We start from the raw sequence: 22,888 nt of genomic DNA, 5'->3' as shown, positions 1-22,888 counted from the left end.
TGACACTGCACGATGACTCAGCTCTCTGGCCCTGATCCAGCAAAGCACTTAAACATGTGAGTAGTCAACGGGACTACTCACACACTTAAATGCTAAGTGTGTGTTTAAGTGCTTTGTGGGATCAGAACTAGAGTGCTCAGTACCTTGCAGGACTGTGCTTTGGGTGATCAGTCAGGCATTCCCCAAGTCTAATTTTCATGATTTTAAAGTACCATGTCCCAACTTGGAGAAATCTCCAACTTTGACCCTGATACTGCAAACACACAAGTGCTTAACTTTACTCTGAGTAGACTTCAGAAGTGACTGTGACCAAATTATAAACATTTTTAAGGAAGTCAGATGGAACAATTCATAATCCTATCCATGCAAAACTGGAACAGGCTTAGTTGTACAGATACAAATTTGGGATTTTTCAATTAACCAAGAAACATTTAATATCTAGCTAATTCCACTTCAGTACTGTCATCTAGCAATTATAAAAAGAAAGCAGAATTGATTAAATGAAAAGGTTACTTTTCTATTACGGCAAGATGAGACTGTGATCCACAGAATGATTCATTCAATAAGGATCTGAGGGGTCGATCTTTCCCCCATTAAAGTCAGTGTGAAATTCCCATTGCCTTCAAAGGAGCAGGATCAAGCCCTAACTAAGGCCTGGTCTAAACTGGGGGTGGGTGGAAATCGATCTAAGTTATCTAACTTCAGCTACGTGAATAACGTGATCGATCGCTGCCTTCCGATCCAGCGGGTAGTATAGGCATACCCTAAGATGATGCACTCAGTTCAGGTCTCTGAGAACAGTGAGCTAACAATTTTAGATCAAGTGAATGGATGCAGGTGTGCACATACTACCATAGGACGATCATAGCTTAAATAAGGAGCAGGGGACCCTATCACATGAATCAGGCCTTATATAACACAAATCAAGCCATCCAGACACATTATAGAAGAGGAGGGTGTCATCTTACGCCAATGCAGAGGTTTGCTTACCCTTTCTCTCCCCAGCACTCACCATTCATCATCTTTAGCGTGTGTAAGTCGAATTTGATAAATGTTGCACTTCTTAACCTGATATTTTCCTTCATCATTTTCCTCCAATGGTAGAAAGGTCACAGTCCCATTAAAGGTATCTGAAAAGTTTTGTAAACTGTGGAATATTACTGGCTCAAACTATTATGTTGTGTAGAAACGTGGGTAATTCTAAGCCACGCAAAATAAGAAGCTAATATTTTGCTGCTTATACCAGAGCACAACTTAGTGAAGCAAGCTGTATTTAGATGCAGAGAAAGGAACCTAATGCTCAGGAGAGGTGTAGTATAAGAAACAGCTCTGCCATCTAAAACTGTTGATTCTTTATACAGTTTGCAGTTTTGCAGCATTTCTAAGGCCCTGACCCTGCAGAGACTTGCATGTGTGCTTAACTCAAAAACATGTTAGTTGACTTCTAAGGGACCATGTGGTATAATCAATATGTGGCCAGATATCTATTACTGAAAGTCATTTACCACTATAACATTGCAATTCACTGTCTCTTTAAAATTGGAAGCCTGGAAAGTAAATTCCAAATTAAGGGAGATACAACTACCAAGGGTGGTACATAGCTGTTGTAATGCAAAAGAGCAGGAAGATACCTATCAACCACTTTGTGAACTAACCTGTTCAAAACTGGAAAAAATACTACTATTATATTTCAACTGTAGTAATATCCAGATCCCCCACATAAAGACAAGGCCCTGCCCCAAAGGGAACCCGTTGGATCTCTGAGCTGGCCTAGTGCAGGGTTTCAGCTGAAGTTGTGTTTTCAGGACTGTGGAGCAAGGCAAGGGTTAAAGTAAGAGCGAGGGACCAAAAATCAGAGAAGAGCACTCTCTCTTCTCCACAACTTCAGCAAGCAATGCTCCCCTACACGACCACTCCCTCTCGGCTAGTGGAGTGAGAGCTCTCTCCTCTCATTTCCATCTACTTTTTAGCCTCTGACCTAATGCCCTGATCTTACAAATACTGACACATCTGACCAGTCCTATTAGCTCCAATACTCTTACTGAGAACATGAGCAAACTTATGCATGTGCCAAGTGTCTGAAGGATATGGGTCTAAGAAGACAAGTGGCATATAAATGGAGGGGGAAGGATAGATATCACATACAATTTTATATATAACTGGTTTGTTGTTTGTGATGATAAAACATTAATGTAAAAGCCAGATATTCCCATCTGCCCCTCGAATACCAACCCCAACAGCATCTGTCATACATTTCAGGTACAGGAGCCTTGTTTGGTTTTTGGTAAGTTAGCATTTCTTCTTTCTCTCAGAAGATAACTTCCTTCTGACGAAGTGCAGTATAATGGGCTGCTGTATTCTGCATCTGTAGCAATCACAACTGCCTCCTTGTGTTTAATTGCAAACAACGATCTTTGAGATTCTTTGCAAGGTAGGCAGTCAAAAACCTCACCAGTAAAATGAATCAGCAGCAGCAGATGTACTTAGGATAGATAAATACTCAGCTCAGTGTCCAAAAAAAAAAAAGGTTTGAAAGGCACAATGCAGCACTTGGGCACTTAATTACACACATAGCACTGAGGAAGCATAACCACACAGCTCCCAAACTGTACTTTTTGTGGGCGAGGGTGGACAAAACTTTCACACACCATTTTTCCTTGTTAATGCAAGGATGGGAGATGTCAAATAATCTGGCTGTTGATTGAAATCTTGTTAACATATACTGTACAAGGCTAGCTTTAATTAACTTCCCTTTTTTGTCATCAAATGGTATGTCCTAGTGTTCTTAAACCTCACTCCTTGCTCTTAACACAACCTTCTAGGTACAAGCAGACAGCACACAAATAGCCAGATGATACTTCTGGATGACTTCGCATAGCAGAAAGCAAGTTCCTTAGTGTTATTTTCTAAAACAAAAGGAAACTGAGTAAAACCCAACCACCATCTTAGTGGTCCAATGACATTTATAATCTTCAAATGATGTCAGGTAGAACACGGTCCCAAAACAGAGTCAATGGAGCTATGTTAGAATCATAGAATATCAGGGTTGGAAGGGACCTCAGGAGGTCATCTAGTCCAACCCCCTGCTCCAAGCAGGACCAATCCCCAATTTCTGCCCCAGATCTGTAAATGGCCCCCTCAAGGATTGAACTCACAACCCTGGGTTTAGCAGGCCAATGCTCAAACCACTGAGCCTTGCCTCCCCCGCAGCCAATGCTCAAACCACTGAGCTGTCCCTCCTCCCTATGTTGACTTACACCAGCTAAGGATCAGGCCCTGAAATGCCTGCACCATCTAGCTATCAAGTCTCATTTTCTAACATGAATTGTGTGCATACCAAGGTTAACTCCTACATAACTTTAAACAGTATTTCATTTAAACTTCCTATCAAGGAAAAACAAAGAGGAGGGCCACAAACCATAAATAGCATGACATAAACTAGTCCTCACATGCTATTGATTTTACCTCCCACATCTTCAATATATCCATATAGCCTCCTATAAAATAACCCTAAATTGCTTAATATGTTCCATATGGCATTGCTATAAAAGAATTATCACTGCTGTTATTGGTCTACATTGGCATTATTAATTTATAAAGGTAACCACAAAAGTATCCTCTAGCAAATATTTTGCTGTTGAATTTCTCCAACACCCTTCAGTTGGCAGCAATACAAAATAAGTCAGTATGTGTTTGTCCTTTTCTATTTATTTTCATCAAAACATACATTCCAACACAACAACATAGTCACAGGGCACCAGGAATGGAGGATCAGGAAAAGGATGTGACTAGTATGAACACATTTAGATAGCACTGCACTTTTGTACAGCACTGGATTTGGTAAGCATGACCTTAATAAACAAAATCCATCTTTACCCAGTCCCCTATCTGATGTGAGACTATATAAACCCATTCTAAACTGAATGTTCCGAAATCATTTTCTTTTCTTTTTTTGTAACATGTCTACCAAGCTATTCCGTATGGATGGAATCCCCTGGGAAAGTTTTAAAACAACCAGACACAGGGCTGTTGACTAATAAAAACATGAGATAAGTGATTTTTCTTTCCATCCTCAAAAAATTATTCAGAAGTACAATACACACGGTAAATGGTTTCAGAAAAGGTACTGAGTAAGAATTCCAAGACATTTGAGTATTTCAAGGCAGCTATCAGTGTTGGTGTCTTAGATCAGTTACTTTACTCGCTTTTGGATTGAGGTTCCTTTCCAAGGACCAGTATCAGAATTCAATCCACACCCTGCGTATTTCTTCAATGGGATTACACACAGGTGTAAAGATCCACTCTGAATGGATACACTGCAGGATCAGGGTCATAAAAAGTAAGATGGTCTGTACATAGAACACATTACTATATGTGTCTGTTCAGGAAAGCTTAAAATTCCATGCCAGGCAGGATTGCCAATTTTGGTTGGACGTATTTCTGGAGATTTCATCATATGACATCCTTTAAAGATTCATCTTTAATTCCTGGAGACTCCTGGCCAATCCTGGTGGATTGGCAACCCTAAATACCAGGATTATTAAGCAAAAGATAGTTTGAAAGAGACAGAGAGACCCCAGTTGCTTTGAAAAATCTTACAAGCCACGTCAGGTTCTACAGCTGCAGATGTCCTTTTTTAGTTCTATACTTTCAAAGGCTATTGTCAAGCTTTGTAAATCTACCATTACACCTACACTGCCAGCTGTGTTTTTGTTTGGCCTATTTCTGTAGGAGCTCCAACCAGTCCCCCCACCATACTTCTACTTTCTTCTTAAAATAGACAAGCATTCTTTCAATATCCTCCTTGTTCACAAGAATGGAACAGACAGGCTAAATTTAGCAATAGTGTAAAGCATGAGGCTGTGAAGAAATCTAGTAGAAGCTGGAATTTTCTCAGTGCTTCATTTTGGGTGGTAATAGGTTTTTCAAGATTAGAAGAGGAGCTGAAAAAATATGGTATTTTAAAGGCTGGATTCTAGTTTGAGGCTGTCAGTGTCCTTTAAAAGTGCACTTGGATCCAATATCAGGGTAACAGACATACCAAATTCAATAATAAATATTTAGGGTGGAATTTTCAAAATCTCCTGTTGACTTTCCATGTGAATTGGGTGCCTGCCTCTGTTAAGTGTTTTTGAAAATCCCATCTTTAGCATTTACATAGTGCTTTACTATATTTCTGTAGGTTGAAGGATGTGTTCGTTTGATTCACAGAGGCCTATTGATGGTCAGTATTTTGAAAATAGTATTTCAATGGAAGATATCGGAGGTATTCTTATTGTAGGTACTACTTTATCCACTCCCATAAGAAATGTGAGATTATGAGGAAAGATAATTAAGATTGGGAAGGTGCATTGGAGAGGAAAAACAGTGTCATTGCAATGAAACTAGACAACCCCTCAGCCCATTTATCTAAAAGGTTGATGTTCACATTTCAAATTCTCCTACTGCCCTCCCCGCAAAAAAGTAGTGTCTGAAGTATTTTACTAATATGTTTAAAGACAAAACAGTCAGACACACTCTGCTAGCACCTGTGGGAAATACCTTTCACTACCTTTCACCTGACACTGTTGACCTTGATACCATCACAGGAATTTCCAGGGTGACTTAATTCCTTTGCTATCATCCTTTGCTTTGGGGTTCCAAAGAGGATGGAGCTAGGCTGTTCTCAGTGGTGGCAGATGACAGCACAAGAAGCAATGGTCTCAAGTTGCAGTGGGGGAGGTCTAGGTTGGATAGTATTGTTGGATAGTTGGATATTTCACTAGGAGGGTGGTGAAGCACTAGAATGGGTTACCTAGGGAGGTGGTGGAATCTCCTTCCTTAGAGGTTTTTGAGGCCCAGCTTCAAAGCCCTGGCTGGGATGATTTAGTTGGTGTTGGTCCTGCTTTGAGCAAGGGACTGGATGACCTCCTGAGGTCTCTTCCAACCCAGTCTTCTATGATTCTATGATCCCCTCTTGCTATGGGTCCAGGAGGCAGCTGAAATTTGCACATATGAAAGCCCCAGCTAGTTTCCACAACTCTGGCTCTGTGTTGTCATTCATCCCCTTTGTTAAATTACCTTTTATGACCATTTCTTTTCTTGGTGCAGTGGAACAATGGTGAAGGTGACTTTTAGGGAACAGAGTTCTGAGGACCACATCGAGGCTGAGAGCATCTGTCTCAGGCTGATTCTCTTTCCCAAGTTCTTTAATGAAGGCTGGCATTTCCCAATCCTCCTGAGCAATCATGCTAGAGAAATCACTCCAGAGAGCTTCCAGCATTGTGTGAGGAGGGACAGCCCCATCCCCAGCAGTCACTTGCCTCTCCTCTTCCCTCCCTTGCCCCCAGTCCCCAGTTATTCCCCTCCCATCCTCTGCCTTTGTCCCCTTCCCAGCATCCCCATTCATCCCCCTCCCCCCATTCCTGTCCCCTGTCCCCTTCCCCCAATCCCTAGTCACCCCCCTCCCCTCCTCTGCCCCGGTCCCCTTTCCCCCATCCCCAGTCATCCCCCTCCCCCCATCCCCATCCCCTGTCCCCTTCCTCCCATCCCCAGTCACCCCTCTCCCCTCATCTGCCCCGGTCCCCTTCCCCCCATCCCCAGTCATCCCTCTCCCCCCACTCCCATCCCCTGTCCCCTTCCCCCCATCCCCATCCCCTCTCCCCTCCCTCCCATCCCCAGTCACCCCTCTCCCCTCCTCTGCCCCAGTCCCCTTCCCCCCATCCCTAGTCATCCCCCTCCCCCCACTCCCATCCCCTGTCCCCTTCCCCCCATCCCTAGTCATCCCCCTCCCCTCCTGTACCCCGGGCCCCTTCCCCCCATCCCCAGTCACCCCCCTCCCCTCCTCTGCCCTGGGCCCCTTCCCCCCATCCCCAGTCACCCCCCTCCCCCCACTCCCATCCCCTGTCCACTTCCCCCCATCCCCAGTCACCCCCCTCCCCTCCTCTGCCCTGGGCCCCTTCCCCCCATCCCCAGTCACCCCCCTCCCCCCACTCCCATCCCCTGTCCACTTCCCCCCATCCCCAGTCACCCCCCTCCCCTCCTCTGCCCTGGGCCCCTTCCCCCCATCCCCAGTCACCCCCCTCCCCTCCTCTGCCCTGGGCCCCTTCCCCCCATCCCCAGTCACCCCCCTCCCCTCCTCTGCCCTGGGCCCCTTCCCCCCATCCCCAGTCACCCCCCTCCCCCCACTCCCATCCCCGGGCCCCTTCCCCCCACCCCCAGTCACCCCCCTCCCCTCCGCTGCCCCCGTCCCCCGGCCCGGCCCGGCCCTGCGCCCAGCCACCGCCGGGGCGGGGACTCTCCTCTCCGCCTCGATGCGGGAGCCGCTCAGTCTCTTGTTCACCACCTGGGGTTTCTCCAGCCAGACGCTGACGGCGGCCCAGAAGCCCCGGGGCAGCAGCGCGGCGCTGTCCCGCAGCGCGATCGCCCCCGCCAGCAGCCCCATGTGCCCGGCCCCGGCCCCGGGCCCGGCCGGCGTCGCGGAGCGAGCGTGTCACGGGCGGCGGGGCGGAGGCGGGCGAGGCGGAGGCTTGTTCCGTCAGTTCCTGCGGCGAGGCAGGCTGGGGCGGCGGCCGGTAAGTGAGGGAGTGACGGACGCTCCGCCCCGGTGGGGGTCCCGGTGGCTGCCCCCTTCCCGGTGGCTGCGTCCTGGGGGGGTTCACCCCAGAGCCAGCCTGGCAGCGAAGGGGAGAAGCCAAAGGCAACAGCAGAAGCAGCTGATCCGCGCATAGGGCCATGGCGAGCTCTCCTCTGTGCCAGTGTCTGATTCCCTCGCTTCCCAGGGTCCCATTCACGGGCCCCTTCTCCTCACCCACAGCCGGGGAGGGAGACAGGCCAGGTGGTGGCCCTGGGGCGGTGAAGTGTGATAGTCATTCCCCGCTGAAAGGGTCCCTCGTGGGTCGTAATCCATATATATAAAGGGTTCTCTAATAAAACCTTGACAGGTTGTTCAGTGTGTAGTTTACTCTTCCCTCTTTGTTGTTGCGTTTCTGGCTGGCTGGACAGCAGAGGGTCATTTCTGTACCGCGTTTTTAATTATTTCACGCTGATGGTTGTGCATTATATTGCAGGGGCCTTTCCCAAGGAGCATGTCGGGCTGCTGTGGTGGTATTGATAAGTGACCGTTCTTTCACTTTATGCCATTCCCTGAACGCCGATCGCTCACGCGTGTCTGGGCTGCATTATTTGTGCCTTGTTATTTCTCAGCAGTTTATTGCAAATGGTTCTGTACTGATTTATCGGCAGCTATTATTACACAATTATGAATTTTCACTACTAAAGAGAGTTCCCCCATGTGCCCCATTTTTAACTTGGCAGCTTTCCGTGAAACAGGTCCAGTTGTTTACAGTCACATCCACACACAAATCCCAAGATGTAAAGAAAGTCATGGAATTTTTAAAAAACACAAAAGGCCCGAGTTCTCCAAATGCTTACATATGAGCATTAATTTACTCAAATGCATCATCTCATTGAGCTCCATGGAGCTACCATGTCATGAAGTTACACACTTGCATCATTCATTGCAGGATTCTGATCTTGTTTTCCTCCTTGCTTCAGATCAGTCTAACCTGTATCCTTTGGTTTGAGGCTCTGACTTTCTGCCCAGTTCACCACCCCATGGACTTGCCCTTTTTTTTATTGCCTGAGTGTCAGAAAAATAGTTTGTTTATTTTTCTGCTTCAGCTCAAGCTCTTTTCCATTGCCTGTTACTTTCTGTTTCTCTTCTAAAGCCAGCTCCTCAGCATCTTCACTGCACCAATGCCAGGCTGCTAACTCTCCTGTGTGTCTGAAGGATGGCACCCAGAAATTCTACCGCCCACTCCTCTTCCAAAACATTATCACCCACAACTGCAAAGCTGTGCTGTGGCATCATTCTAAGAGGATCAGGTTGTGGGGAAAGAGATGCTAAGGGGTTAAAAATAGAGAAGAGAGAGAAGTGGGAAAAGAGAAGAGTGAAACCATTATTGGTAAACTAAAGGGTCACTTGCTCATTCGTCGTTTACGTAGGCCAGGGTATACACTCAGCCAGCCCCCTTGCCTCCTTCCCTCCCAGCTGGGTCCCACGCTCCACTCCAACCAGTCCCCCACCTCCAGCCGCATGATAACACAGGATGTCAGCCCACATGAACAAGTATGCAACCTTCTGGTAAGCTGTGAGTAGGTTGCAGTAGGAGGTAGCAGAGAACTTCCTCTGTCTACACCACCAAGTGGGCACTCCATGGGCCTGATTTTAGTGGAACTCAGGCTTTTCAGATTTTCACCCAGTAGGTTCTGCCCATTTTTGCATGCAGATTAATTTCTGGCATTTTTATGGCTCACTGCAAGCTGATTTTTATGCCTTTCCCATCTATCTCTTCCCCTCAATCATCATGGCTTGAATTCCCCCCTCCTTCTACTCATATCTGGGATTACATTGGGAGGGTCCTCCCTCACTGTTCAGGTTTGAAACACAATATAAAAGAGCTGATTGCAAGAACAAGATCCTCAGCAGCCTGTAGGCTGGTGGATGAGGAGAGAAGGTGAGATCATAAGATGGGGAACAAAGACCAAAATTGATGTGTGTTTGAGGGGGGTGGGCCCCGGCGGTAACTTTTGTTTTTAAACAGTTTACCTAACAGCAGTTTGATTAACTCAAACTTTCATTGTAACAGGTTTCAGAGTAGTAGCTGTGTTAGTCTGTATCTGCAAAAAGAAAAGGAGGACTTGTGGCACCTTAGAGACTAACAAATTTATTTGAGCATAAGCTTTCGTGAGCTACAGGAATGCATCCGATGAGGTGAGTTGTAGCTTATGCTCAAATAAATTTGTTAGTCTCTAAGGTGCCACAAGTCCTCCTTTTCTTTTCATTGTAACAGTAATTCAAGATTGCTTTCTGTTAACTCAAAAGGAGTTAATCCAAGATCAAGTTAATAAACGAGTTGGCCATGGGTCTCTGAGTAGAGATCAGGGTAGCGTTATCTCACAAACCAAAAGGATTCAAATTCATATAAATCTGATTATGTCGAGTCCCTGAAGCAGATCCTCAGCTGGTGATTATTAGCTCTGTTCCCTTCAATGGAGCTATGATAGTCTACACCAGCTGAGGATCTGCCCCCTCTCTGTGTGGGTGTACAATGGGATGAAAGAGCACTTGGGCCTAAATCAGCAGAGACATAGGTATTGCATCACCAGGCAATGGATCAGACCCTGCAGGGGCTCTTATCTGAGAGCAGGGGAACCCCGTTCAAATCCCTTCTCATTAGGGAGAGGAGGAACTGAACTGGGATCTCCCGCATCCTAGGGGACTACCCGAATAACTGGACTAAAGATAGTAAGGAAGGTGACCTCCTTCCCTCCCCCCAACCATTGTGTGTGCAGTTAGGCATGCTCAAAGGATGCCTATTGGATAAGGCCCCGCAGGCAAGGTAGGCCAGGCAACACCTATTTTCACTTGGTTTGAGAATCATGCTGGGGCTTAGGCATGAGACACGTCCAGCTGCCTCTCTGGGGCAGAAACTTAGGGCCTCCATTTTTGCTGTATAAGGCTTTGTCTACACTATAGGTCCCTTAGGCACTTGTTTAGGCACTTACAGTTTAGGTGGAAGATAAGCAGGATTAATTTTGTGGATCGCAGTGGTACCTAAATATTTGAGTGAATCTGGACCATGACACTTCCTTCCTTTGCTCCCATGTTCCCCCTACTGAGTACAATTGCAGCAGCAGGACTGTGTAGGTCTAGTGGCACAAGCTATTTCAAAAGGGGTGGAGAATAAGATGCAGCTGGCGGGTTGCAGGGAGAGAGTGTCCTGCACCCTGTGGAATGGTGTAACAGCGGAGGCACTCTGTGCATGCTTCCAGAGATTCTCCAGTGCACCCCATGGTATCTCTGTAGGGCATAATTGAGCTATATGGCCCTGATCCTGCAACTAAATCTTCACACCCCCATGGAGTCCTGTTAAATTCAGTGGTACTCCGCACAGGCACAGATTTCTGCCTGTACAGATCCAGCTGCAGGATGGAGACCTCTATCAGCAGGATTCTGCAATATTTGGGAGGGGTTCCAAATGCCGCAGTATAAATGTTATTCCTTTTAAAACAAACTCTCATTGACTAGACAGTGCACTTTTAAACAAAAGCTGAGTTTGAATTCTAGACCCTGTATTTTGTCATTAAGTGTCTCCGATGAGTAATTTATATGTGGACTATGAGCATAGCGTAAGGTCAGAGGGAGGGTGAATTCCATGTTTGCTTACAAAATGATAATAATATGAACACCTTTGGAGTGATTTATTTGTGAAATTCCTAGCTGGGGAGCAGAAGTCAGTAAAGACCTGAAAACCATGGAGAGAGCTATTTGTTTATTTAAGGATTTACAACGCCACCTGTTGCCTCCACATCTAGGTGCATCAATTAAAGTAACATGAATGCATATATTAGTCTATCAAATGAAAGACATGGTAACAAAACCTCTGTGCTCAGCCAAAGGTTACACTGCCAGTCTGAACACATTAGTACATTGTAATCTACCTAGAAAATGGTAATATAAACAACAACAAAAGAAGCGTGCAGGGGAAGAGGTACATTCTTTGTCTAGGAAGTTTTTCAGTGTGTAACAAGAACCAGGAACTAGATAATTTAGAGAGGAGAATAGGGGAGCTTTCCTGGCTTCCCCCCTTCCAAGTCACTTGTTTAATGCATGTGATGTCGGGAGGAAGGGATAGCTCAGTGGTTTGAGCATTGGCCTGCTAAATCCAGGGTTCTGAGTTCAATCCTTGAGGGGGCCATTTAGGGATCTGGGGCAAAAATTGGTCCTGCTTTGAGCAGGGGGTTGGACTAGATGAACCTCCTAAGGTCCCTCCCAACCCTAATAATCTATGATTCTGTATTTCAGCCTAAAGGAAAATATTTGAGAAAAATTACAAGCAGGTAGAAAAGAAGGGTTTTTCATGGAAATAGTGAAAGCAATGATTTAGATGAGAAGGTAACATTTTAACATAGCTGTCTGGATCCTGTGAGATGAACAATTTGTATTTGTAGGTATTTATTGAGACTTCTACCCACAGTTTGCTGGATCCAGGGCAATGTTAGAACACATCAATTTTAGTCCTTGGGTGGGGAGAGGTCTTCAGAAATTACAAAAAGGAGTTAGGCTTCTAAGTCATTGCAGCCTAAAAAGTCAGTATTTTGGGGAAGTTTTAAGTGGCTGAAAATACAAGTTTAGAATGCAGTGGCCGTCCCTGCTGTCACGAGGGTATCCCTTTCACGGGGGGCTTAATCTAGTCTATTCTCAATGCAACTGTGTCTTGATACAATGGTTGCAGATGGTTTGGTTTTTTTTTGTTTTGTTTTTTGTTTTTTTGTTTGTTTGTTTGTTTCTGAAGATATGTCTTCACTGCAGAGTTAGCTTGGGTGATCAGCACCCAGGTTAGCCTGTCTTCAATGTGAACATCCACACTGCAAAGCCCTATCCAAGTTACTGTGTCCTCACTGGTACTGTGCCCCCCCCAGCATGTGTTGGTAGGATATCTAGGGGCATCTCCCATGGTTCTTTGTGATGCAGTAAGAGGAGACGCTCTATGACTTTCCCATTGCATTGTGGGGGGAAGGCATTGGAGGACTATCAGCACTCAAGTGGTTTAGCTTGAGGTCTCACTGCAAAGTGGGTGGGTTACTACCCGGAGTGAAAGTTTTACTCAGCTAGTCTGGATTGCATGAGGGCTTATGTGTGTGGATGGGAAGGGCCATAGAAGCAACACCCAAGTAAGAGCATGAGTTAACTCTGCAGTGAAGACATACCCTAAATAGCCTGTGGATGCAAAGGGCCGGGTAGTGATTCTGCCCTTCTCATTTATACCTGTGTACTGCAGGTACAGAGTGATACCATGCTGATTTGGTAGTATTTTACAGTCATTTTTACATGCATTTTGCATAGGTGTACGGGATAACACAAGGGCAGATGACCTCAATGGAAGAGGAGGTCAGAGCTCCTGCCAGTTCCCCAAAGTTCTGTCTCCCTGCCAACATCACTTCTGTCTAGTTTGGCTTCAGTGTGATCCTTGGCTTCCTGGCACTCATTGGTCACTTTGGTGATACGGTGAGAATAAAATGTTTGGTTATAAAGTGCTGACTGACAAATGCCCTTTGGAATAGTTCGTTTGAACATTAACTGGCAAGTCAGGGAAGAAAAGAAATGCTTTCATCTCCTGCATTTTACGCTTTGTTGGGTTTTTTTTGCATGTGTGGAGATGCTTTGATATTTTATTACAGTGTTTCATTTGGGAGCGAGCTAATCTTTTTACTGATGTTTAAATCACAGCACTTTCTTCTGCTGCTCCTTTTATCTAAATCTTCCTTTTATCTAGTTTTATTAATATGCATAAATTATATTTTTTCACATTGCTCAGTTCACATTTTAATGAGTGTATAAGCCATTTGTATCTGATCAAAAACAGTTATTTAACTTGTACTAAATCAGTTAAGTTAGAAAAAGAGAAGGCCAGTCTTAACAGTTGAGTGTGTAGTCCCTGTCCCTTCTGAATGATTATGTATGGATTTAATGAAGAATTTTGTGATGGGATGCACTCACCTCTCAGAAGTTACTTCTGTGAGCTGGGTGTGGGGCCGCCATCTTCTTTTTCTCCAGGCACCCCTGTGGGCAGCCAACCTCACTAGGTAGATCTTCAGTGGCTCAACCCTCCAGTCAAGTCAAACACAGTCAGTAGGCATGAATGAACCCCTTCTGGGGTAACAAAGGCCCAACAAGAACTATTGCTGAACCCTTGTTGTGTCTTCAGCTCCCTTTCTGGGCTCCGTTCTCAGATCCTTCTGGGCTAACTGTAAGTCCTTCCCTGCCCTGTTAGAGAGCACCGCCCCCAGGGTTGTCTCCCTGGAGCCTCTTTGTCTTCACCAGTTATCTCTGCATCAACTCTCCAGACAGGTCATCTCAAGGTTTGGGGTTTCTGTTTTTGGGGGATTTTGAGGGGGGGGGAAGAGGGGTGCAGTAACCAAGAGTCCACCAAACAGAGTCTTTCAGCCCTGTCCCTGAGCCCTTAACTTCCAGCCCTTTGTTTGGGCTTCTAAATAAGCCTTATCCCCTTCTCAGGGCTTGGGCCATTTCCCCTTTAGCTGATGGGGGTACTTGGGCCCACCCACTATGCCAGGCCCCAACCCAGAGACCCTATAAATAGAAGCAATGTGCTGCTTCCTTTACTTGGTTGCTCCTGAACCAAGCCTTTTTACCTCTGCCTATTACTTCAGGGCTACAGCTCTCAGCTCCTCTTGCTCACAGATTTAGCTAATGCAGCCTGTCCAGCTCCCTTTGGCTAGAGCAGAGTACCCTTCCATGTCCCTCTGGCCCTAGCCAGGAATTGAGCTGCTAAGCCCCTGCAGCTCCTTTTAACAGAGCCTACTGGGGTCTGATTGGCTGCTTCGAATGAGGCCTCTCTAAGAAGACCTGAGACCCACCTTTGCTGCTCTTCTTTTGTGGCAGGGTGTAGTAGGGCCCTAGGGCCTCAAAGGATGAGGTACATACTGACACACTCTTTAATTCCCTTTTTTATCCACTGATAAAAGTACTTGTGGGGAAAAAATAGACATTTTCAGTGTTTTAGTTCATTGGAGATATGTTCTTGTTGGATGCAGAAGTGTTTAAATTCAAGATGGCATCGACTAGTGATCTGAAAGAAGCCACTTGCCACCAAAGTTCTTGGGACATGTTGCTACCAGATTTCCCTGAGGGGCCACTTTGTGAGTACCGTAAGAGGGCTTCCTTCAGCTGGAAGGAGATGGCAGTGTTTATAGATGAAGAAGATCTCATCCAATTCAAGGTAAGTTTTGTTCATGTTTTTTTTCCAAGGATTGCTATGTTGTCTGGGGAAAGTGAGGGTATTTTTTGAAGGGGAGGGCATAAGTTGAAGTAATAAATGAGGGGTCAGTGTTGAGGAGAGAGGCATTGGAGGACTATCAGCACTCAAGTGGTTTACCATTTTTATGTAGTCACTTTTTAGAGTAGAACTGACTTCTAAATAATACTTCTTTCAATGCACTGATCAGATATCACTTTTTGTTATTTAACTACTAATGATGAATATAGGGAAGCAATACTAAATTACAGCAGACACCAAATTAAAGTCTCCATTTCCAATTAACAAAGCAGTGGCCTACTATATTTGCGTAAGAGCCTATCCAGTTGTAGTGCTGCCTGTGCTGACTCAAGAGCAGGAGTACCAGCCGCAGGGCAGGCTGTTAGGAGACCGGGCACAAATCCCAAATGGTGAGTTCTATACTTTGGCCAGGTCTACCCTATATACACCCCTGACTGACATAGTTATCCTGACCTGACCTGCCGTGTAGACAGCACTACATCGACGGAAGAGCTTCTTCTATCCACATGGCTACCGTGTCTCGGGGAGGTGGATTAACTGCGCCAACAGGAGACGTTTTCCCGTCGGCATAGGAGCATCTTTACTTTAGCGCGACAGCAGCACAGGTGCAGCTGTCCTGATGCAGCATTTTAAGTGTAGACCTGCCCTTAGATTGCACCACCTGTTATCATGTGGACACTCTTCAGGCACTATAAAAAGCATTAACATAGAGTCGGTCCCTTTGGGTACTCTGAGCGATCGCAGCCCCCAGGTGATCATATTTTTGAGATAGATTATCCCTTCACCAAGAATCACAGCAATATTAAGGTTACCCCCATGTCACTTACCCCAAGTCAGTTGCGCTTTAGATCTCACACCAAAGACCGTGCTTGTAGCCAATTCTCTAGTAAACGCTAATAAATATTTATTAAATAGGAAAAGGAAACAAGAGAGTTATTTATAAGGTTAAAACAGGTAAACATATATACACAAATGAGTTACAATTTTAAGTTTCAAAAGATAATAGAGCTGCTATAATAAAAAAGTTGTATATGTCCTTTAGGGCTAACCCAGACTAAACATCTGGGGGTTTCTTGCTTATGTTAGAAAACCCTTTCCTCCTCCCAACCCCCAGAATCCAAGCAGGGATAGTTAGGAGTTTTTATCCCCTCTTGCTGTATGTCCTGAGCTGCAAGCTGCCCTGATGGGAGGAATCCACTTGCATGACTCATCTTCACATGGAGGAGGGCAGAACAAATGTCTTTTGTCCTCTTTAATGTCCCACAATAGTGCTTCTGGTGCTGATAGACCTTTCCTGTTGGACAGGACTTAACGTCTTCTATTGAAGATCAGCACTTCACCCTAGTTAATGTCTCTCTCCTGTTTGGTGAGTCACAAAGGCTCACAATACAACCACTCAAATATTACCATACAATATGGGAACAGATGTTATAAGTGAGATTAATACATGCAACAAATCAAGTCACAAGCATTCAATGAAGTCTAAACACTTTCTTAGAACCAATTTTAACAATACTTACAAACAGGCAAGCCAGACTGATACCAGCTATATATTTGCCAGTATTCACTTGAGATGTGGGGACTTTGGCTTGAGCTGGCACCTGGTCTGCTAGCATCACAAAAATATCTCTGGGCTTTAGATACACAAACCTTAAAAGATCAGAGGGATCGTAAATACCTTGCTCTGCGTCTGGCTGACCTACTAAAAAGCTAAAGGACAAAAATACTCTTTTGTACCAGGGAGTTGCAGAGCTGCACAGGCAGATAACACTGTTGTAATAACTGGGACTACAAATTGACCCTAATTGTAAGCTCAACTAATAAAAACTAATTAAAAGTTTATCAAATGTTCCAATAAATGAGAGAAACTGCAAAGGGGAAACAAAAACAAAACAAAATTAGTCTAAACAAAAAGCCTATGACCATAATTAAAGAACTGTATTAAGATCATGCCTGGTAAACCAAAAAATAAAACAAGAAATCGATGGACCAAAATCAGGGTGGACTGATTTTAAATCAGTGACTTAAATGACTGCTTTTAATCATGATTTTAAATCAGCATGCAGAAAATCTTGATTTAAATCATCGATTTTAGTCATGTTTTGCATTTGTACTTTAGTTATTTTCCTAAAGAGAGGTTTATTCTCATTGGCTGGTAACCATTAAAACATGCTGATTTGCAACTAAATATAGTCTTTACACTAAATTTGGTGCTTCTTTTCACTAATCAGGAGGATACACAATATCTATGTACATTTAAGCGATTATGAAGCTTAAGTTAACCTTTATTCAGATTGTTAGTGTTTACGTATTTTATTAGAAAAAGGTGAATGATGCATTTCTTATTTACTAGAAGATTTTTTTTTTAACCTGTGATTTGGATGGAATATTTAATTAAAAATGCACAACTGTACTTTAACTTTTTTTTATGTATTCAGCATATTAAAACTAATTTTATTTAATAAAAAAATAATCAAAACATGGTTTGTATTTAAAACTAGCTGATTTATGAAACAGAGGAAGCATTATCTGTAGTTAGTAAATTGAACTGATTGTTTCCGGTCACCATGTCTTTCGATATTTTAGAACTAGTAGATTTCATCCTCTCACACCTAGTTTTTATTCATAGATTGGAAGAGGAAAACAAGTGTTTTCTGCTTTTTCAACTTCCATTTGGTTTCTTAAATTTGAATGATCTAGTAATTGAACTGAACACGTTGAATAAACTGTAATGAAGAAAATATTCTCTCTGCACCGGCAGAAAAGACTACTGTTGTCAAAAGCTGGTTTAGCACTTCAACAAAATCTAGTTCCAGGTGCTTAGTAAGTCACTTCTACCAGTTCAGTGGTTTGACCTTCATTAAAACTAGGCAAAAATATGTAGTAATTTATATTATTTTTTGTATTTAATTTAAATTATTTTAATAGATATTAAGTTTAGGCCTTAACATAGATTGTCAGTTTCAAATCTAATTTTAACTAGGTTTACTTTTTTTAAAATAACCTGTATTTAATTTAAATGAAAAAAAATGAGTTTTTTTTATTTTATTTTAAAGTATTGATTTTTATCTACCTTGACCAAAACTGGGGTGTCAAAAATTTGGCCTAATTAGTAAACAAAATATTGAGGGGATGGGCTATTCAGCCCATCACTCCCTTTTGGGGTCTTAAAAGAAAAAAAAAACCACTAGGGGTGGGAAAATTAAGGAGAAGAAGCAGCTGTCTGCCAGCAGCTGCTGCAACAAGCTTTACCATCATGGCTGCCACCCCCACCATCTCCTTGGATGTCCCGTAATACCATTGGGTCTTTGTCATTTACTGAGAGAAGTCCTGACCAGGCCAAGAAAGGGACTGGCATGACATCATCACCTCCTCTAGCTCTGGCTGAATTCCAAACACCCATGGGGGATGAGACACTTTGACAGACAGACTCACCCACTGTCTCTGTCTCTTGCTCAGTCCTTTTCCTTCCCTACTTCATTTCTTCTCTTTCCTATTCCTCTCCTTTCTCCTTCTGTCTAATAAGAGTCTGACTTAGCCAGCCAAGACCGCATATTGTTATGAGCTGGGTTATGATAAAAGGCGACAAACATGGTGTGTTTGTCATGGGACTAAGCAGGTTGAGATCTCTGTATCATCATCATCATCATCATCATCATCACTCCCATAAGTGCATTGGTCACTGGGGCACCATCATTGATGAGCAATCAACCAATTGTCTCCTGACGATTGTGTGTCAGTGTTTGAGTCTCCACGAAGTCCATTCCAGTCCACTCTTTTATGTTGTTTAAACAAGGTTTGGGGTGTGGTATACAGAGATCTTTGACAACATAAAAGATCTCTGTATACCGAACCCCAAACCTTGTTTAAACAGTTCAATGTTCGACAGTTTCAGGGTCATGTTAACACCTTTCACTCTTTGGGCCCATTTATTTCATCAAAATTAATACAATAGTCTTCATGGGGGGAGAGAGAGTTCCCTCTTTTTCCTCCCAGTCACCGTCTCTCTGAAGAGCAGGGAAAGGCACATCTTCTGCCAAAAGCACTGTGTGTTTCTCCTTAGATTATATGAATGAAGCTGTTTGCCTAAGAAGACACAGACATCTTCACAGATACAAGCTCCCTTTAAAAATTGTCCTGGGCAGATTATCAGTCAGTCAGTCAGCCAGGGAAGGAACTGCTCCAAGTTAGCCCATTAGAAGGTGCGCAGTCTCTTCCTAGAACTCAGCCCTGGAGGCAATAGTTGGCAGTTGGACTAGATGGACTGTGCAACTGCTCCCTTCTGGGAAGAGAGCAGTCGTAGGTGGCCACATAATGGCTGAAATAGCATTATACAGCCACTGCTAGTTGGCGAAGAGCCTGAATATGATCCTCAGTGCTCTACACTGATGCTCAAAGGAGGACTAGCACTAAAACAATATTAGACTCCTGCCAATAATCAAATAATAATGCAGCTAAAATGCAACCATGTGAGGCAACTATGGCCTAACACTGTTCCTGGGATATGTTGACTCATCCAGTACTGTGGAGATTTAATTTTAATAAATGGCAATTTACAGGAATTTCTGACTCATGCAGTGCTAAGTGTGTGGCTGCCTCACTTTGAAAGATGCATCTGGCACTCACGTTATCTGTAAAACCACATTTTAATATATTTTTCTCTTGCATATATCAGTTGTTTTAATTCAGCCTTTTGTGTTTTTAAATTTTATTTAGATATTTATTTCTTTATTTTGGCTGAACAAACAGCTGCTGTGCTAGAAAGCCTAATTCAGCCAGGGAGGAAAATTAACTTGATTCTTTAATACTGAACTTCGTCCAACTTTCTGGTATTAAATATCTATTGCCAACTTCTCCCCTCAAGAATAGAATCTTCTCTGCTTTTGAAAATGATCCTGTCTTTGCTCGCTACCCCGGAGAAGATGTGACCCTTGAGAATTATCGTGAGCTGACATTCCTACGCTGTAAAAGGCTCTTTGAATATGAGTTTCTTAAACTGGAAGATATCATGGAGAAGCCATTGAAAATTATGGTTCTTATAAACTGCCTAGGGATGTATGATTGGTCTCTAGGTACCAAATATTTGTTAAATGCTCAGGTAAGTTCAGTTCAGAGAAAAGTCTTGTTACTGTGTTGCACTGCATTTTCATAGATTTTTTTTTCCCCCCTCTTTGAGGAACATTTTCTAAAAACAATATCACGATACAACTATTTATCTCTTTTTAAATAAGAAAAGTGAGTTAAACTGTTTAAAAGTGAGGAATTGGACAGGCTTGGTGCAAAATTCTGATTCCACTGAAATCGATGGGACGCACCTTTGCATTGAGTTTAGTAATGCCAGGACTTCACTCTTGGATAATAGAACAGGTGCATCAGAGGTGTTGATACTGAAAACTTCCCCACATGAGCCTCACCTCCATCGTGGAGGGGCCAGCCCTTTTTTGTGTCAGAGGGGAAATTGGCTTTGTTCATTCAGGGCATGCTCCCAAAATCACTGCAGCTAGTGGAAAGATTCCCATTGATTTCAATGGGCCTTGGATCTGTCCCTCAATCCTTTGTCCTTCAGTTGAATCTTCCAGTAAGGATAGTCAATAGAGATGTTTGAATCACATTGGCTGAATGTATTATTTAGTGACTATTTCTATGTCCATTAAATGATCTATTTGACTGATGATTTCTTCGGCTATATGGCCAGCTCTGCTACTTAGTACCAGCTGTGGTTGTGATTTTGTGACGTAGATAGCTGTCCAGCAGGAACTGAATTACGACCACCAACTGTTTTGTAATTAGAACAGCATGAGATTGTAAAAGCTTTCAATTACTGCTGATCTGGGATAGATTTGCTGGCCAACTTCAGAGTCAGACCCCAAGTCATTTAAAACCAAACTACGTGCAGTGAGCTAGTATGTTTTCAAAGGTTTTGCATCCCTAAACTGGGCTTTTGCACCTGTAACTACAGACGCCAGTGGACAGTGAACCCACTGAGTGTTGCGTTACAGCTGCCTAAAGCTGGGCTTGTCATGAGGAGCAACGTCTCCATGACCCATTCCATCCTTGGCCTCTCTTCTGTATAATGCAAAGTGTGTTCTGACTTCGTATGACATTCAGTCCAGTGCAGAGGAGCTAGCACAAAGCCAGATCACCACTTTAAGCCCCGAAAATAGCGTTTAAGTGAGACGTAAGTGTTGGATGCGTCTGTTGGCCCCCTACTAAGGGTGAATGTCATGCTTAGTGATTGTTGTGTTTATTCAAGCACTCTTTCCAGCATTTTGACAGAGATTTCACAGTCATCTCTCTCATTTTCTGTTTTCAGGTGTTTGGTGGTGCAATTGCGAATACTGGCTCTGAAAGGCATCAGGAATTCATGAAACAAACCAGCAACATGGAGGTAATTTTGGGGTAACTCTTCAGGGTTGGGTATTGTCATGGTTAAGGGGCTAGCAGCACCTCTTGGCCCTTTTTGATCTCTGAATGCAGGTGTTCAGCCCTTCACCATTACCTGACTCGGGGTGGAATTTTGCAGTTCTTCCACTCTTAGGGTCTGTCCAGTCTGCAATAACAGGGTGTGACTGCAGCTCGAGTAGACCTAGCTTGAGTGCCAGAGCAGTGAAACCACGGTAGTGTGACACAAGCCTGCCCAGAACTCTAGGTAATTTACTCATGGTGCTAGCCTTGAGCTAGTGATGTTAAAAGTAGGTCAGAAATATTTGCTTGAGCTGCAGTCATACCCTGTGATTGGAGTCTAGACATATCATTAAACTGGGGCCCGGATACAAACCACTTATTACCCTGCAGGTCTGACTGGATCTCAGGCACCTGCATTTCCACCCTGCCAGAACCTGTGACTCGTGATATTGACCAACAGACTTCTTAAAGCAAAGTATTTTTATTTAGCCATTAGAACAAAGCATTAGAGAAAAAGGTTATTTTAAGACAGCCAACATGTATATTTACTCTCATCTATTCTTCACTTCACTACAAGTTAAGCTTTCTCTTAAGTTTCAGGAACAGAAGTGAACCAACTCACATTCTGAGTCCTAGCCAGCCCAGATCCACCTTAGTGTCTGGCTCTGTTAATCTGCCTGACCCATCCTGTTTATGCTGTGTCGTACTGGCTTGGGTGCTCCTCAAGGAGGGGCTGGAGCCATTAACGCTACTTGCTCTGGCATTGTCCTTAAGGAGATTTAAGATTACACTGTTAGAGAGAGGAGGCCTTCTATTCTATTCACCTTTCTCTACATTGGCAGGCTCTGCCACCCAGTCAGAGCCCTAGGTTGAATTATCCATTCCATTCCATAGTCCAGAAACATCACACTAGTGACAGATCTAGATACAGTATTAATTATTGTGAAAGAGCACTCCCTGTTTATCAGAGGCATTTTATTTTATTTCATTTTTTTCCCTTAGGATGACTAGCATAATGAAATCGATACTGGCAAAATTTTACTGCCACTAACTTGAAATACTATGTGATCTTTTTCTTTCATTCCTTTTTTTTAAAAAAATGCTTATTTATTGATCAGCTCATGTTATGTAGCAAGTAGTTGATTATGTAGATGGGCTCACTGTTAAACCAATATGAATCCAATTAGTGACACAATTAAAGACCCTTAGCATCAAATAGAGCTTAGCGCTTTGTATCTGTTGCAGTAGTTTTGCCTTAGGTTTCAGTTTAATCTTTCCACCTTTTCGAAAGGGCTCTCAAACTGAGTGGTGTTGTGACCTGGCACACAGGGTTGCAGTGAAATTTGGCCCAGGGACCCCTCCATCATGCTGGAGGGGCAGCTGGGTCAAACCTGAGTGGTTCTTTGACTCCACACACCAGGTCCCAATGCTTGGAGCAGGAAGCTGGGCCCAGCTTCATGGGACAGTAGCCAAGCCGCTGCTGTGGACTGAGTGCGGTGCGGGCTTGCTTTCCAATCACACCCCAATCCAATTGTACTACCCTGCCTTTTTAGGATGCGCAAGAATAAAGATAACAGGCCAAATATAGCCCTAGTGTAAGGGAATGCAATTCATTGAATGCAGTAGAATTGCGAGCCGGTGGA

The 22,888-nt window shown here is 43.8% G+C and overlaps 2 protein-coding genes across 8 annotated transcripts in view; one reads left to right on the top strand and one right to left on the bottom strand.

Moving 5' to 3' along the window:
- Nucleotides 1-6,321, bottom strand: part of TRMT44 (tRNA methyltransferase 44 homolog) — a 33,413-nt gene extending 27,092 nt beyond the window's left edge. For both annotated transcript variants that reach the window (XR_012158737.1, XM_073342629.1), the window contains exons 1-2: nucleotides 6,061-6,321; nucleotides 1,013-1,130 (exon numbers count right to left, since the gene is read on the bottom strand). Coding sequence is in view for 1 of the 2 variants with exons in the window: in XM_073342629.1 (XP_073198730.1) it covers nucleotides 1,013-1,130; nucleotides 6,061-6,262 (320 nt within the window). In the remaining variant the exon portion in view is untranslated. The remainder of the gene's footprint in view (nucleotides 1-1,012; nucleotides 1,131-6,060) is intronic.
- Nucleotides 6,322-7,216: 895 nt separating this feature from the next.
- Nucleotides 7,217-22,888, top strand: part of ACOX3 (acyl-CoA oxidase 3, pristanoyl) — a 65,050-nt gene continuing 49,378 nt past the window's right edge. For 2 of the 6 annotated variants that reach the window (XR_012158736.1, XM_073342625.1), the window contains exons 1-4: nucleotides 7,217-7,553; nucleotides 14,599-14,783; nucleotides 19,705-19,938; nucleotides 21,154-21,228. Coding sequence is in view for 5 of the 6 variants with exons in the window: in XM_073342625.1 (XP_073198726.1) it covers nucleotides 14,616-14,783; nucleotides 19,705-19,938; nucleotides 21,154-21,228 (477 nt within the window). In the remaining variant the exon portion in view is untranslated. Of the gene's footprint in view, nucleotides 7,554-9,718; nucleotides 9,755-12,889; nucleotides 13,052-13,963; nucleotides 14,784-19,704; nucleotides 19,939-21,153; nucleotides 21,229-22,888 lie in introns of those variants that run through there. The other 4 variants (XM_073342626.1, XM_073342627.1, XM_073342623.1 and 1 more) reach the window with 4 other exon arrangements.

Source organism: Lepidochelys kempii, chromosome 4, assembly GCF_965140265.1.
Source record: "Lepidochelys kempii isolate rLepKem1 chromosome 4, rLepKem1.hap2, whole genome shotgun sequence".
Taxonomy (NCBI): domain Eukaryota; kingdom Metazoa; phylum Chordata; order Testudines; family Cheloniidae; genus Lepidochelys; species Lepidochelys kempii.
The sequence above is the reverse complement of the archived record's forward strand: the minus strand, read 5'-3'. Positions and strand labels throughout refer to the sequence as shown.